Source organism: Delphinapterus leucas, chromosome 1 (genome assembly GCF_059928025.1).
Source record: "Delphinapterus leucas isolate spDelLeu-1000000601 "Yukka" chromosome 1, BTC_Dleu_Yukka2, whole genome shotgun sequence".
NCBI classification, from domain to species: domain Eukaryota; kingdom Metazoa; phylum Chordata; class Mammalia; order Artiodactyla; family Monodontidae; genus Delphinapterus; species Delphinapterus leucas.
Genome location: NC_143129.1, coordinates 168323608 through 168340129, shown reverse-complemented (window position 1 = coordinate 168340129; position 16522 = coordinate 168323608). Strand labels below are relative to the sequence as shown.

The 16522-nt window shown below is 50.9% G+C and overlaps 1 protein-coding gene, 1 long non-coding RNA gene and 4 other non-coding genes across 10 annotated transcripts; 1 reads left to right on the top strand and 5 right to left on the bottom strand.

The window, feature by feature from the left end:
- Positions 1-365: 365 nt before the first annotated feature.
- On the bottom strand, positions 366-3682 carry LOC111163301 (uncharacterized). Of its 5 annotated transcripts, none has more exons than XR_016388100.1 (6): positions 2990-3682; positions 2688-2721; positions 1843-2550; positions 1465-1549; positions 1075-1124; positions 366-489 (listed from the first exon to the last, which is right to left on the bottom strand). It is a non-coding gene; the product is annotated as an uncharacterized LOC111163301 (long non-coding RNA). The 5 variants fall into 5 exon arrangements; XR_002641735.3 differs by lacking the exon at positions 2688-2721 and having other exon boundaries at positions 1843-1942; positions 2495-2550; positions 2990-3669; XR_016388098.1 differs by having other exon boundaries at positions 1843-2721.
- Positions 560-633, bottom strand: LOC115803909 (small nucleolar RNA SNORD99). The gene has a single exon (XR_004024708.1). It is a non-coding gene; the product is annotated as a small nucleolar RNA SNORD99 (small nucleolar RNA).
- On the bottom strand, positions 1311-1437 carry LOC115803900 (small nucleolar RNA SNORA61). The gene has a single exon (XR_004024699.2). It is a non-coding gene; the product is annotated as a small nucleolar RNA SNORA61 (small nucleolar RNA).
- On the bottom strand, positions 1666-1796 carry LOC115803899 (small nucleolar RNA SNORA44). Its single transcript, XR_004024698.1, has one exon. It is a non-coding gene; the product is annotated as a small nucleolar RNA SNORA44 (small nucleolar RNA).
- Positions 2308-2442, bottom strand: LOC115803898 (small nucleolar RNA SNORA16B/SNORA16A family). The gene has a single exon (XR_004024697.1). It is a non-coding gene; the product is annotated as a small nucleolar RNA SNORA16B/SNORA16A family (small nucleolar RNA).
- A 5118-nt stretch (positions 3683-8800) lies between the features above and the next one.
- Positions 8801-10423, top strand: RAB42 (RAB42, member RAS oncogene family). Its single transcript, XM_022552016.3, has 2 exons — positions 8801-9080; positions 9872-10423. Exons 1-2 carry the CDS (start codon positions 8842-8844, stop codon positions 10293-10295), a joined length of 663 nt encoding a protein of 220 aa, XP_022407724.1. The 5' UTR covers positions 8801-8841; the 3' UTR covers positions 10296-10423.
- The last annotated feature ends 6099 nt before the right edge of the window (positions 10424-16522 follow it).

The window sequence follows — 16522 nt, the reverse complement described above, 5'->3', positions numbered from 1 at the left end:
TCTTGATGCAAGCCTTACACATCTCTGTATTTATTTTCCAAATAAATTAGGAGATCCCATTTAACTTACCACAAGGACCCTCCTGAAAAGCCTTACCTATAGCTTCGTGCTAGGAAACTGGGGGCGGGGGGGGGGGGGCGGCGGAGTATACTGCCCCAGGACATTAAGTACCAGTCCTGCGCTCAGCCTGAATTCTCACTCAGCAAGGGTAATACAATTGCAATTATAGAACTGATCGTTTTGTTCCTTTCTGAGATCAACCTTTTCTTCAGAAATTGAGACTATAATTCATTCTGAGTCTTACAGAGTATTTAAATAGGGAATAACCAACAATCTGAGGGACATCAAGAAAACTGACACAAACATACATCCAGGAACCTTTTATTGGTCACTTGTATGCCAGGTACCAGCATCAGCAAGAAAAAAAGGTGTTTCCACCTCAAAGAGCCCCTTGTCTCTTCATTTGCCTCTTCCTGTAGTGTTTCTCTCCTGAAAAAGAAGTGTACGCCAGTGTGTTAATAATGCCCCAATTAATCAATGCCACCCAGGTTTTCCTAAGGGCTGGTCTCAGTCCCATATCCGCATTTATCATCCATAGATGTCCACTCAGACTAGGTTTCATCCTGGACCAGTCACAGCCTAAAAAAATACCTTGAGCTAGAATAGAACCACTCTCCCAGGAGAGGGGTGGGTAAGACTCCAAGGTTACCAAAACCAATGAGCATGAGCTCAAGCCATTATTGCATTCACAGTAGTCAGCCCTTGCTGTAAAGACACAGGACTGTCCCTTCTGCCACATTCTACTCTGCAGGTGTGTTCTTGGCATTTAGCATAGGCAAATCCAGCAGACCAAGTCACACTGTAAACATTTATTTTTTGTCCTAACGGTTATGAAGAGCCAACAAATACAGCACACAAGGCCAGATGTAAATGATATATTAAAAAGAAGACTTTTACACACAGACCTGAGTAGCCTTATTATCTACTGGCTACACTGCTTAGGGTGTAACAGTGAAATACTAATGGAAGCTGCAAGGAAGTTGTGTGAAAGCTTCTGGCAGACATTCAACTCACCCAACTCTGTAGATCCACAATCACAGAAGACAGCTTTACTGGTAACAGATCTTAGGAGGGGAAAAAAAGAACACTCGATCAGGAGTCAAGAAAGCTATGGATAAATCCCTCCCAAATACAGAAATATTAGTCAGCAATCACTATACCAGCTGCCCAGTTTCACATACAGCCTCCCTTTAAGTCTAAGATTATCCCATTTTACAGGGGAGGAGGCAATAAGTTCCAAGAGAATTCAACCTTGTTTGAAACTAGCCCACATGCTATATAAACAGACGCCATGAGCATAGCTTCAGTACTACTATTCCTCCTCTTACGACCACCAAGACCAAGGTTCAGATCTGATGGGAAAGGGAACCGGAGGGTCAGGCTGTCTTCAACATCCAACTTTACCTTATTCTAAAGCATTGCTCCAGCAGCAAGCTGGTGTTTTCAGATACTTCAGTATCAGGCACTGCCAGTAAAACCTGGGGGCAACCTGCAGAAAAAAAGTGTAGAAGCTCTAAACCAAAAAGTTGATCCATACACAGAAGCTGACTTTTTTGATGGAAACACATGGACTCAAGTGGAAGGCTTCCAGCCCAGGTCCTGAGGTACTATAGGAAAGGCGAGTGGCAGCTGCAGGTATTATGCTGACCTGTGCTGTCAAAGTCTCTCCAAGTTGCTCTTGCATGCAGTTGGAGATCCCATGGCCACAACAAGCCATAGCCCTTGGGAACATGCTGTACTGACCCACGTAGCTCCCAAATTACGTCCCTACAGAAAACCTACCAGGTCCTGAGGCTGCTGTGTTCCATCACTGTCATGACCCCAGTCTTCACTCACCAGAAAGACCAACTTCAGTCATCCTGGAATCTTCAATCTGGCACAGCTAAAAGGAGAACACAATTGTCCTGAATGATCTTAACTGTTCCCTTCCTTTGGTCTTCAGAACTACGTTTTTTGACTAGCCTTTGGTCCTAAGTACTGATGCCATAAGCTTTTCAGGGCAATGACCCAAAGCACGACCAAGATCTGCACCACCTGCCACGGGATTTTCCCAGTACAGATATCTAACCCGCCCCCATCTACCCCTCCATGCTGGTTCTTGGCCTCTGCAAGCTACTTCTCAAAAGCCTTATTCTGTTAACTCTGTATGCATGACCCCATCAGTGGAACATTTCTGTTAGCCTCTGGAAATGTGTCAACTCTAATAAAGGTCTCTGGCTATACCTGAAAAATGGCAGGTACAATGGGAGCTGTCTTTTCCTGAAATGTTGCAGATCAGTTACAGCAAACAGAACAGCGACCGTCAAGGAAAACTGTCACTCTGGGCTCCTTTTTGACCACAGCAGCTATGTGGAAGCAGCTGCAGCTTCGACAAGGGCCACAGGGTAATCCAGGTCACAGGGCAGGCCCAACACTGTGTAGCCCTCAGACTCACCTAAATCCTGTGCGTCAGGACTTATCACCAATTCATCTACTGGGACACTCTGGAGACTAAAAAAAGACAACAAACATCCTATAGGTCCCAATCACCACTTTGTTTTACTATGTGCCAGTGTTTTGTCTCGTTTATCTTCACTGGACCATTTTATCATCCCCATTTTTTATAAGACTTAGACTAAGTTACTTACCGAAAGTTGTCTATCAATGGAAAAAGTGACAAACCTAGGATTTAAAATAGTATCTGAATGACTAAAGCCCGTCCTCCGGAAAACCTTGTCCTTATACCCACCATGGTGACTTCCTTAACATGTGCTGTGCAGCCAGATAATTTAGATGAAGGCACGGAAGTCACCTGCCCAAGATCACCGAGCAGCTAGCTGTCACAGGCATATTCAAGGTCTGGCTGACCCCATCACGTGGTCTCCCCCCAAATTAAGCCACTTCAGTCCCAAAACTGCCGTGCTCCCGGCGGCCTGCCCGCGTTACTCACCTGTCACACCGGAGCACAAGGCCCTGCGGGCCGAGGCGGGAGCAGGGCGCGGCCCTCACAGGTTCCGGCTCCTTTCACTGCGCATGCGGCCAATGTGGCCTTCCGGACCTTGATCCAACCAGGTCGGCAGGCCAGGGTCCTCCGTGCTGCGCTCAACATCCCGCAACCTCGGGAAGTAGCTCCGGCGAGTGTGGCGGCGGTGGCGCCGAGGCTAAGGCCGGGTACGGCGGAGGATGGGCGTAAACCTTAGCAGAGAACGCGAAGAGCCAAGAGAACAAGGACGCGGTAACCGGAAAAAAGGGTAGCTACGCGCCGAGAAGAGCTTTATATAGGTCCCGCCCTTCGCGGCCGCGCCTGACAGTTGGAGCTGCGTGCCGCGCAGACTGCTGGGAATTGTAGTTCTTTCGCCACCAGCGCGGACCGCGCGTCTGGCTCCAGCCCCAAGCGCGTGCGGGGCGAGACCCTTTTCACCCAGATGGAGAAACCTTGTGGTTTCTTCCGGACCGGAAGAGGTTCCTCCGCCTTCCTTCAGCCTTCAGTGAATGTCCAATACCGGGCACTGGGCTCACGGATACCGCTGTGCCATCTGGAGTTCAGTCCGGGGAAGACTTTCAACATCGAGAAGTTAAATGTTAACCCTGTGAGCTGAGAAAGGGCTGCGTTCAGACCGCCGTGGGCACGTGGAGGAGCAGCGACTGAGTGATTTCGGGGAGGAGCTCTGTGAGGTCTTCTCGGAGAGGGATCTTGGGGAGGGGCTTCCTTCCGAAAAGGGAGAGGCGACTAATTACAGTACTCCTGAGATGAATGCATTATTTAGTCAAGCCTCATCTTCCGCTGATAGATAAAAAATTTTACTGAGTGCTTGCTAAGTACACTGTGCCCCATTACCTCAGCTAGTTTTCATTAACCCTGTGTGTGGGTATTATAATTATGCCTTTTTCACACATAAGGAAACTGAGGAATGGATCACACAGCTAGCAAATGAGGTAAGGACTGGAATGCGGAAGTCCACCTCAAACAGCACACTCATAATCACTGTGCCATGTGCACGTTTTGTCCGTAGAATGAATAAGCGTCAATATAAAAACGTAGTAATTGTCAAGAATTAAGCACCCATTCTGTGCTTAATCTATTCATCAGTTTTCATCCTTACACTTTAAAACGTTTTTATCCTTACTTACACTTTAAGAAGTGTTACTATTATTCCCATTTTGTGGAGAAGGCGACAGACTGTATGAGGGTTAAGAAACTTTCTGATGACTTCCAAATGTGTTTCCGCTTTTCTTCTGAGCTCCAGACTTGATATCCTGCTGCTTCCGTGACATCTACACTTGGATGGCTATTTGTTAATAGGCTTCTCAGAACACAGTCTTTCCTCCTCTAGACCTGCTTTTCCCCATCTCAGTAAGTCCTTAGGGTGACCCAGGACCCCTCTTCTTCTAATATCCCACTTCCAATGCATCAGCAAATCCTGTGTTCACCTTTAAGATGCGTCAAGAATCTGACTATTTCTGGACTTCCCTGGTGGTCCAGTGGTTAAAAATCCGCCTGCCAATGCAGGGGACACCGGTTTGGGAGGATCCCACATGCCGCGGAGCAACTAAGCCCGTGAGTCACAACTACTGAGCCCGCGTGCCGCAACTACTGAAGCCCGCGCACCTAGAGCCCGAGCTCCGAAACAAGTGAAGCCACTGAAATGAGAAGCCCGCGCACTGCAATGAAGAGTAGCCCCCGCTCACTGCAACTAGAGAAAGCTTGCGCACAGCAACGAAGACCCAACCCAGCCATAAATAAATAAATGGGAAAAAAATGAAACTGTAAGTCTCTAAAATAATGAGACTAAGGCTCATTTAGCTCTTATATTTAGATCTATGATACATTTTGAGTTAATTTTTGTGTATCATGTGAGGTAGGAATCAAGGTTTGGTTTTTTATTTATTGCGTATTGCCTATCCAATTGTTCCACCTTCAATTTTGTAAAAGATCATCTTTTTCCATCTAATTGCTTTGGCATCTTTGTTAAAAATCAGTTGACCATGGGCTTCCCTGGTGGTGCAGTGGTTGAGGGTCCGCCTGCCGATGCGGGGGACATGGGTTCATGCCCCGGTCCGGGAAGATCCCGCATTTGGAATAAAGGTTGAAGTCCCCATGATTGGCCTCTGAAGCCACAGGTGATTGCTCTCATTGCTCACCACTTGCTCCCCATTCATTCAGCTCCCTCTCTCTGGCCTCTGTGCTCTTGGCGCATCCCTTGCCTGCTCCAACCTCAGGGCCTTCACTCTTGCTGTTCTTCCTGCCTGGAATTGTCCTCGCTGTATATCACAGACAACCACGCTGCTTTCTCCCTCTCTTCCTCTGTTTTTCTGTTCAAATGTCACCTCCTCGGACCACCCTATTTTTTTTTTTGAAGATTTTTTTTTTTGATGTGGACCATTTTTAAAGTCTTGATTGAACTGGTTACGATATTGCCTCTGTTTTATGATTTGGGGTTTTTTTTCGCTGCAAGGACTGTGGGATCTTATCTCCCCAACCAGGGATCAAACCTGCGCCCCCTACATTGGAAGGCAAAATCTTAACCACTGGACCACCAGGGAAATCCCCGGACCACCCTATTTTGATATAGCACCCTGCCACCCTTCAAGCTATGGCTTGTTACTTATAACACTTATTGCTCCCTGTCATCACATTTTATATGAGTTTACTTTCTGTCTTTCCCATTACAAGTGAGCTCTTCAAGAAAAGGAATTGTGTCTTTTTTTCCCACGGCTGTATAAGTGCCAAGTATGTAAAAGATGGCCAGCATTTATTGAAATAATTACTAAGTGAATGAATTAATGAATGAATAAAACTTGGCCAAGGCCACATAGCTAGTAAGCATCATTTGGAACTAAAACTAAGATCTGTCTAATGCAAATGTGCACCTGCTGCGATACACAGTAACCCCAGAACTATCCTGTGAGGTGGGTGCCATGATTTGCCTCACTTAGCAGAAGGGGAAGCAGGGTTGGAGAAGGGAAATGACTTGCCCCCTGCGTCACATAGGGAGTCCATGGCAAAGTCAGCTGACATCTGGATTCCAGCACCAGGTGCAGTCAGGGACAGGCACATGACCCCAACCCGCAGCAGGAACGTCTAGGAGAGGAAGTTCAAGGAGTCCGATGCTGACAGTGCACTCTGCCCACATGCTGACTGCAAAGGCTTCTGGGACGTCTGGGTTCAAACTGCCTTTCAAGCTGTTTCATGCCTCTGCCTTTGCCCGGCTGCCCCAGCATGGAGTGCGCTTCCTCCCTGACCTCCCTGGCCCCCACTTGTTCTTGGAGACCCAACTTCAGCTTCACCTTCTCCAAGAGGTCTTCTCTGACCCCGTAGCTCCCTCAGTCCAGCTCTGTTGTGGTGTTTGAATGAATAAATGTGTGAATGAATGAACGAATAGCATTTATCCACTTTTATTCATTCATTCATTCAACCATAAATATTTACCAAGTTCTACTTTGTGCCAAGCACTGAGGATACAGCCACTGGTCCTTGTTCTCAAGAGGCCTGAGCCTAGAAGGGAGACAGTGGACAAAAGGGCCTGTGACCTCACTGGCCAGTGAAGTAGGGGTTAGTTACCCTTTGACGAGCAGAAGGGGAGTGTTCCTGGCAGAGGGCTGAGAAGAGGCAAGATGTTCAGCATGGCTGGAGCACCAGTGGTGGGTAAAGAAAGGCGGGGGGTGGAATGGGCGGAGGAAGATCTGCACAGCCCTGACGCAAAAACTGTTTTTCCAGCTGAACAGAGCAAGGTGATAAGAACATCCCGATGGAAGAATTAGTGGGGCAGGTGGGAGTGGGGCAGACCCTCCTGGTTTGGGCAGAGCTGGCCGGGCGGGTTCCTTCCCCAACACACATACCCTAGCTGATGCCCCCCCCCCTCTCCTCCTGGAGGTGGAGGCAAGCAGAGACTTGGGACCCTTCAGGCTAGTGCAGGTGACCAAAAGCCAGGATTACTAGGAGACCTAACAAAATGTCTTCTCACAGATTTGCTTAGAGTTAGCCACAAGAAAACCTGGGCCTTCCCAGGTCCCCAAACTGTCCAGCCAGAAACAGACTTGGCAGCTAGTCTGTCTTCGTGCTGAGTGATCTTGGGCTGGTTACTTAACTTCTCTGAGCATCAGTTTTCTCATCTGTAAAAAACACTGGGCAGGGGGGCTTCCCTGGTGGCGCAGTGGTTGAGAGTCCGCCTGCCGATGCAGGGGACACGGGTTCGTGCCTCGGTCCGGGAAGATCCCACATGCCGCGGAGCGGCTGGGCCCGTGAGCCATGGCCGCTGAGCCTGCGCGTCCGGAGCCTGTGCTCCGCAACGGGAGAGGCCACAACAGTGAGAGGCCCGCGTACCGCAAAAAAAACAAAAACAAAAACAAAAACCCACTGGGCAGGGACTTCCCTGGTGGTCCAGTAGTTAAGAATCCGCCTTCCAACGCAGGGGACATGGGTTCAATCCCTGGTGGGGGAATTAAGATCCCACGTGCCGCGGGCAACTAAGCCTGCACACTCTAGAGCCGGCACACTGCAACTAGAGAGAAGCCCGCGTGCCACAACGAAGACCCGATGCAGCCAAATAAATAAATAAATATTAAACAACAACAACAGCAACACTGGGCAGACTAACACCTACTCACAAGGTTGTGTAAGGAGGAAATGTGATGATATGATGGTTTGCATTAGTGAGAACTGCTTCCCACTGCCAATTTGCCACAACAAGTTAAACTGGTAACATCCGCCCACAGTGGGATAGTGGGATTAAACCAACAGGCAAGCTGTTTGGGACCAACCACAGCTCCAGCCTTTATGTCCTGGGTGTCAAGAAGGCCAGACTGGAAACTGTGGAGTACATCTTGAATGCAGATGTACCTGCTTTACCCTTGCCCCTAATCCAAGTGGGACCTGACCACTTAGCCCTGGTCCTTTGGGAACTTGCTTTGCGGTCCCCTTTTGTGACATCAAGGGGTAATGAAGAGTGAGACAAATCCGGATGTGAGGCCCAGCCCTACTGTGACCCGAGACGAGCCACACATCTGAGCTTCAGTCTCCTCAGCTCTAAAATGGGCACACTCTGGCCTTCTCAAAGAGTTGCTGTCCCAGAGCATAAGGAACTGACCATCTCACCTCATTAATATTAGCTGTCCAGTCCACAAGCAAACTGCACTCCCTCTGGAATTGCAGTGGTCTGTCTGCTGCCTGTGTGCAAGTCCCTCTCTGGGCCCTGGGGCCCCGCACAGGCGGGAGGGAAGGAAGCAGTGGATGCTGTTGAACATTGACCCTGAACACCGAACGGGAGGCCCCAGGCCAGGGCCAGTGGGGCTCCAGGAAAGGGGTACCTGGGGGGGAAAGAGCACCTATAAACCAACTTTCTTCAGGGGTGTCTCCGGGTCCAGCAGCAGCAGGGACGCAGCTGGGGGACTAATGGAGAGTGGGGCTGCAGAGAGAAGCCAGCCCAACAGATGAATACAGTGGACGCTCTGGCACTACTGGTCCCAGGCCAGTGCACGTTTGGTTATTGGTCCTCCCTAGTCTTTCTCCCCACATTATCTAGGTTAATCTCTTCATCCTTGAAGTAAGGGTTATCATCTCCATTTTACAGAGGAGGAAACTGAGGCTCGGAGGAAGGAAGTGACTTGTCCAGGTGTTTCCACAGGGCCCGGTGGTTTCCTCGGGGTCCGGCCCCACCCCCCGGTGCTGAGGACGCCCCAGGTTCTCCAGTCCCGGGTCTGGGTGGCTCAGCGGCCGCCCTGAGGCGGGGGCGGGGCCCTGCGACTGGGCGGGGGCGGGGCCGCATAGTTGGTGGCTGGGCCCCGGGAGGCCAGACGTCCGACATGGAGGCGGGGGGCTGCCGCTACCAGTTTCGGATCGCGCTGCTGGGGGACGCGGCCGTGGGCAAGACGTCGCTGCTGCGGCGCTACGTGGCGGGCGCGCCTGGGATCCTGGAACCCGAGCCGGAGCTCGAGTCGGTGCCCACGGTGGGCGTCGAATTCTACAGCCGCACTCTGCAGCTGCGGGCCGGGCCGCGCGTGAAGCTGCAGCTCTGGGACACGGCGGGCCAAGAGCGCTTCAGGTGCGCAGTGGGTGGGAGGTGGGGCGGGGAGGGACGAGAAGGGGCTGGCGTGAGGGGCCTCTGGCTGGGGCGGGGTCAGTCCTGGTCCACCTGGGCATGGGGATACCTCAGAGGGGTCAGCCTCAGTGGCCCAAGTAGAGATCTGGGGGTCTCTGCCCTGGGCCTGGGTCCTTCACTCTTGAGTCCTTCATCCTACACATAACAGCAGGTTGGGACTTCCCTGGCGGTCCAGTAGTTAAGAAACCGCCTTCCAACGCAGGGGGCACGGGTTCGATCCCTGGTGGGGGAACTAAGATCCCGCATGACTCCTGGCACGGCCAAACAAACCAAAAACACAAAAAACAAACAAACAAAAATAAAGACCTGGTGTCCTCCCCAGAGGGATGTTCGATATTGAAACTTGGAGGCATGAATGACCTGGGTGCTGAGAGAGCCCACAGGAGGTCAGAGAGGGAGGTGTAAAGGAGATGTGAAACGAAGAGAGATTCGTGTTGGCCATGAAAGATGTGTAGGAGTTTGCCAGGCAGAGTGGGGAAAAAAAGACCTGAGATCAGGAAAACATGAGGCTTCCTCTAGGAATGGAGGAATGGTCAGGAGTGTATGGGAATCAAACTGCTGACTAACTGGGGAGCACACAGTCACTTGGGAGAGACAGATATGGGGAAAGAGAAGCATAGGGCAGTGTGAAATGAGCTTTGGGGTGTGAGGCAGTCAGTGTACAGAGGGCGTGGTCTTGCATCGGGTGTCTTGAAGGCATAAGCCTCTCCCAACTTACTCCCTCCCACCATCAGGTGCATCACCAGGTCCTTTTACCGGAATGTGGTGGGTGTCCTGCTGGTCTTTGATGTGACAAACAGGAAGTCCTTTGAACACATCCAAGACTGGCACCAGGAGGTCATGGCCACTCAGGGCCCCGACAAGGTGATCTTCCTGCTGGTTGGCCACAAGAGTGACCTGCAGAGCACCCGTTGTGTCTCAGCCCAGGAGGCAGAGGAGCTGGCTGCTTCCCTGGGCATGGCCTTCATGGAGACCTCCGCCAAAAATAACTGCAACGTGGACCTGGCCTTCAACACCCTCACTGATGCCATCCAGCAGGCCCTGCAGCAGGGGGACATCAAACTGGAGGAGGACTGGGGGGGTGTCCGGCTCACCCAGAACACCCAAATCCCCAGGCCCCCCAGCAGCACACAGCACCCAGGCCCATGCAAGTGTTGACTCTGGGAGGGAAAGGGTTAAAGCAGTGTGGACCTCATAAGTGCTGGTGAGATGGGGAGTGTTAGTATCTCTCTGGAGGGTATATGGCAGAATCTATCCTGAGGGTTAATATAAACAGTATCCTGGTACAGTCTTGTCTCCTGGATTTGGGGGTCTCAAGAGCTCAGCCCCTTTCTACTAGAAAGATCTAAGAGGCCAGGTGTGCAGCTTCCTGTCCTTGAGCCTGTTTCCTCCGTGGTCAGAGAAACTCATAGAAGATCCCGCCTCACAGGGGGTTGTGGGCACAAATGAGATGATGAATGGGCTACGCTCAGCCAGAGCCTCCCACACAATGAGAATCGAATGGCAAGAACGGTCATCACCGCTGTTTCCTCCCTTGGCCGGGATGTGGCCATTTCTGGCGGCGTCCCTGGGCTCAGATGCTGAACCACTCAGCGTTTGGACGCTGCTGCACAGGCCAGGACAGGTGCAGGGAATTTCAGGCTGAGCCAGCCTTGGAGCCTCCTTAGGTCCTCAGGTTTGGATGCGAAAGTGTGCCCTCAAACCCAGGTTGCTGCCCAGTGCCCCTACTCAAAAGCCAGGGACTGGATCTGGATCTGAGAGGCAGGGATGAATATGAACAGCTCATCTGTTGGGCACACGGTGGACACTGTGATTAGCCACCAAGATCTCCCCTCCTCCCCACTGCACCTCCCAGCTGCTGGGAGTGCTGCCTGGTGGTGGAGCTCAGTTTAATCTCTCTGGGAACTGCCCACCCATCCGGGGCAGCCCACAATCCAGCATCAATCTATTGGGTCTAATGTGGGGCGGGGGCACTATTCAAAGGCCTGGCCCTCTTGTCTCAACTCTAGACAACTCTGAAGGAAAAACCCAGCTTCATCACTCTCCATGGGGTCACTTGAGGCCACTGTTACGACAACATCACAGCTAAATTCTCATGCTCAGTCCTTTCTTCCCTTCCTCCCAGCAAGCAAGTATTGACCTCAAGAATCCCCTTGTAAAAGTCTGCACACTGAGTTCCCGCTCAAAATCTGCCTCCTGGGGAACTTAAGCTGCCGCAGAAACAGCTAGCACAAGATGTCCAGCAGCAATGCAGGAAGGCTTTATGGAAGGAAGGATCTCAGCAGGTGTAAAGGGGGTATCGGGCTGTCATTGTGCCAGCAGGCATGGGCAGGGCACGGGCAGTTGCCACAGCAAAAAGAGCACAACCACAGCAAAAAGAGCACAACTCTCCCCCTGCCGATGCAGGGGACACGGGTTCGTGCCCCGGTCCGGGAGGATCCCACATGCCGCGGAGCAGCTGGGCCCGTGAGCCATGGCCGCTGGGCCTGCGCGTCTGGAGCCTGTGCTCCGCAGTGGGAGAGGCCGCAGAGGTGAGAGGCCCGCGTACCGCAAAAAAAAAAAAAAAAAAAATGCTTACAATGAGCATCGGGAATTCCCTGGCGGTCCAGTGGTTAGGACTCTGGGCTTTCACTGCCGCGGGCCCCAGTTCAATCCCTGGTCGGGAAACTAAGATTCCGCAAGCTGCGTGTGTGGCCAATAAATAAATAAATAAATAAAATAAAATGAGCATCTACTCTGATCTGGGCTCTGGGAATACAGCAGTGAACATGACAGAAAAGCAGTACTAGGGTCTAGTGGAAGAGAAAAAACCTGTAAGTGGAACTAAATGATTTCCAGTTGTAAGTGCTATGAAGACCACAGATCTGGAAGATGGGCCTGAGGGTGATGGGGGCCTCCTTTAGAGCAGGTGGTCAAGGAAGGCCTCTCTCAAGAGATGGCCTTTGATCTGAGACCTGGAGGAGGAGGAGGAAGAGCTGAGCTAAGAGCAGAGATCTAAGCAGAAGGAACAGTATCCAGCATTGATTGGGCACTTCTTATAGTATTATTATTCCATTTTACTGATGTTGAGACTGAGGCCTAGAGAAGTTAAATGAAACCAGTAAGTGAGGGAGGAGCCCTGAGGCAAGGGAGAGCTGGGCTCTTTCTAGGAATTTACTGGAGATCTGAGTGCTAGAATGAAGTGAAGAAGCAGGGAATGACCCTCAACTCGGTCTGTGTTTTCTCATCTCCCGGAGCTTCCCCGGACAGGAGTACAGGTCTACTAAACTGAAGCTTGTTTGGGAGATGAGCAGCTGGTCCTGAGGATGGTGGTGGGGATTTGGCTGTCAGGTGCTCAAAAAAAAAAAAAAAAAAATCCCCAAGTCCCTGGAGAAAGAAAGAAAAAACTGAGCTTCTCCCCTCTCAGAATCCTGGCCGACTGTGGAAGAACCAGCCTGAAGGCCCTGCCCACCCAGGGCAAGGTCCACCAACAAGGACGAGATGTTGCCCATTGTTTCTAGCTGCCTCCCTTGAGGAATGTTCAGCAGACTGTAGTCACACATCTCTCTCAGCCTCAGTTTCCCATCTATAAAATGGGGATAATAATAGTTTATGTCTCACAGGGTTGTTGTGAAGATTAATGTATTATGTGAATTCCTACAATATGTATGGGCTCACACGCTGTGACCTATTTCTATTGCTTATTATATTATTATTATTACTGTTACTATTATTTCTATGACTTATTATTAACCGTGAAGCAACCTTGTAAGGTCAGGCTGATCTTGTACATTTTAAAGACAGGAACCTAAAGTCCAGGAGGGGAAACTGACGTGGCTCAGTCAGTAAACCCCAGGCCAGCTCAGTGTTCCAACAGCCTTGTCCACCACCTCAGGCCAGGCCCAGAAGGTCCTACCTTATGCTTTAAGGCTGTGATCCCACACTCACAAGCACCATCAGTGTGGCAAAACCTCTGGAGACTGTAAATGGCTTTAAGGAGAGTGATTCTGACCCAGCAGTAGGAAGCAGCCCTGCCCAGCCCACTAACTAGAGGAAAGGCACAGAATAGGACTGGAGAATGGGGAAGTGGCCGAGAGGGGCATGCCCTCCTGAGGGCTGCCCACTGTTCAGAAGCAGGCGCCCTCTCTCCTGGGAGCAGGCCCCGCACCCAGTTTGCCATCACTGTCATGGTTCAGGCTCCGCAGTCTTTAGTGTAGATTGTGCCACCCCTCTTGAGGGTCTCAGGCCTGTAGGGTGTGATTTAGCATCCACATTGCCCCAGGGGATCTTTCAACACTTTCCCCTCTCCCTGTATTATCTGATCTGCCTGCACCACTCAGAAAAATATCACCTCCTAACCATCGCATTATCCCAGCTGCCAAAAACAGGGCAAGCTTTGTGGTCAAAACTGGTTTTGAATCTCAGCTCTACTATGTATAGCTGTGGGACCGTGGGGACCTCACTTCATCTCTGTAAGCCTCAGTGGACTCGTCTGTAAGTTGGGGATAATAATACCTAACTCAAAGGTTTTAGAAAGGATTAGATGACAAATCAAAGGCAGTACTTGTCACACACAGGAATTCACAAGATGGAAGTCCCCTTCTTCCCCTGAAGGTCTTACTATTAATCACTTTTAGGGAACAGAGACTACCAAAGTACACACTTTGGGGAAATAACAAGGATTCCAGACTCTAACAAAGCTCTTAAAAGATCCTGACCCCCTTCCAGAGATATGGGCTGGGCTCTGCTTTCTTACCAAGAGTGGAGTTCCAGAATCGTCCCTTCAGGTCTATCCCCAGGTTATTCTGAGTAAGCAAAGCTAGCTCTCCAAGGCAGCACCCTGGCCAAATCCTCCAACCATAGCAGCATGGACAAGGTCAGGCTACCTGGCCTCCAAGGCTTTCCATAAGCTGCTTCCACAGCCTGAAAACCTTGCAACCCAGGCTTGAATCCATCCCCTTTGCCCTTTAGAAGGAACAGAGCCAAAAGTCTGCCGCCCATGGGGCCCTTTCTGACAACCTTGCCTGCTCTGGGAGCCACTGAAACCTAGTGGATGAAGAGGGAAGACCCATCCCACCCACACTGCACAGGCTGGAACGGAAGCAATCTAGGTGGGAACCCAGATCTATCCTCTGCCTCTGAGCCTCAGTCTCTTCATGGTAAAATGAGTCCTACCTCACAGGTTTGTTAGAGGATTAAATATGACGTGTGTTAAGTGCCTAATAAATGTTAAGTTCCTTCTGCCAACAAGCCCCCTCTGTGTCTTTCATGTGTCCTTCCCGTGCCTGGAATGACCTTCCTCCATATCTGTCAAAACTCTGTTCACCCTTCAAGGCTTAGTCCAGCCTAACATATCAGTTCCTTCTCTGAGCCTTCAGGGCACTAACTTGAGTTGGCTCTCTGCAGATTTCAGGCACTGTTGTACCTTTTTGCCCCACTAGAAGGTAGCTCTTCAAGGCCAGGGCTGATTCCCTTGGGGAGGCTGCCTTTGGCAGGGGAACACGGGGCTTTTTAATACCATTAGGGAAAATTTAAAACATAACCAAGAGTAAAGAAACTAACGCAGATGTAGAGAACGGACGTGGGTGGGGTGGGGGGAGGACGGGGCAGGAAGGGTAGGGTGGGATGAACTGGGAGATTAGGCTTGACATAAATACGCTACCACGTGTAAAATAGCTAGCTAGTGGGAACCTGCTGTATAGCACAGGGAACTCAGCTTGGTGCTCTGTGATGACCTAGATGGGTGGGATGTGCAGAGGAGGGAGGTCCAAGAGGAAGGAGATATATGTATACATATAGCTGATTCACTTCACTGTACAGCAGAAACTAACACGACATTGTAAAGCAATTATACTCCAAAAAAAAACCTAGTATCAAGTAGTTTGAAGAACTTCTTGTAGTCATAACTCAGCTTCAACAAATACCAGCAGGAATGGCCAGTCTTGTTTTACTCTCCCTTCTCTTTATGAATGTTATTCTTAGGATCCTGGCCCTGGAGGGGGAACTGGTGCTCGGTCTGTGGTTGACAGGTATGGGAGGATTTCTCCAGGGCCCCTGGCTGGGACATGTCCCATGGAAGTCCCAGTGTTGGGAGAGGCAAGCTTCACACTGCACAGCCCTCCCTCCTGTAGGTACAGACCTAGGGCTGGGACTCAGGCCAGCAGAGAGAAGGAAGGACATCCTCGCATATGGGGGCTGTGGTCTGCCGCCCACGGTCTTTTGAGCTACACCTGGGGATTTCTCAGGATCGGTTATAGGACCAGGGCCTCTATTTTGGGGAAGTCCTGCTTCTGTCCTGAAGGGACTCAGTTCTGCATGGTGGTTTCAAATGGCACTCTGTCCCGGAGGCTTCACTAAACCTGGGTCTGGGTATATCCTGGGGAGCCTAGACCCAAAAGCCCCTGATTGCCTTTGGGTTCTGGCTCTACGTCTCTCACTGCAAGTCTGAGCCAGCCCCAGACCACGTGGTTTATGCTTCAGTTCTGGGCTCGCTTCTCGTCCTGGCTGGTCTCCTGCACCACATGGATCCTCTCTGGCAGTACCAGTCCCACATCCTCCTCCTAGGAGGCCCAAATGTGGACAAACCATCCTTGTTGAGACGCTACGTGGAGGGCATCTTTGTCGAGGGCGTCGCCCAGGCAGTGGCGGTGGACTTCTCAGTGCCCTTCATGGAGGCAGAGCCTGGGGGTCCAGCTGGCCAGGAAAGGTCACCACCCACCCCTGAGGGGGAGAGCCCACCCATCAGGAAGAGAAGGGGCGTTGGTGGCCATGACAAAGATGAACTCTGGACCAAGAGCACAGGTCTGAGTCCTGGCCTACCCTGTGACCACGGGCAGGCCACATGATCTCTCCAGACCTCGATATCCTTACCTGTAAAATAAGAGGCTACACTGGGTGACTCCGGGGGCCTTTCCTAACTATAGGGAACTGTGAGAGCTCAGTCCAGCTCTGTCCTCCTCCTCCCTGCTTCACCTCATGCAAGAGGGGCCCTCTCCGGGATGGCTTCCTCATCCCAGATGGCTTCTTCTGTGTCCTCAAAACTCACCCCCGTTTTGGTGACCACCTCCTACACCTGCCTTTTGGTTCATTCTTTCTCAGGAAAACCTCAAGCCTTATTCCTTTACCTTTAGTCCAAATTAACTGCAGCCAACTTCTTGGCTGGTCCCCCTCCTACCTGCTTCCAATTCCACTGGCAGCCAGAGCAAGTAGATGCCAAGTAACATGTAGATATATCACGTCAATCCTCCGTCTAAAACTTTACTGGCTCCCCATTACCTGTGCAGTGGTTTTCAAACGTTTTGTTTATATGCCTGCTTTTAGCGTCAGAATCTTCTTGTCAGATGGGATCCTTCTCACAGCCCTGAAATCCTCCACAATTAAAAGAGATTGCTCAGGCTGAAGAGAGG

Excerpts from the sequence above, each read along its gene's own strand:
- RAB42 (XM_022552016.3), top strand. The coding sequence starts at position 8,842 with ATGGAGGCGGGGGGCTGCCGCTACCAGTTTCGGATCGCGCTGCTGGGG. Across the intron at positions 9,081-9,871 it reads GCGGGCCAAGAGCGCTTCAG|GTGCATCACCAGGTCCTTTT; the intron begins GTGCGCAGTGGG and ends TCCCACCATCAG.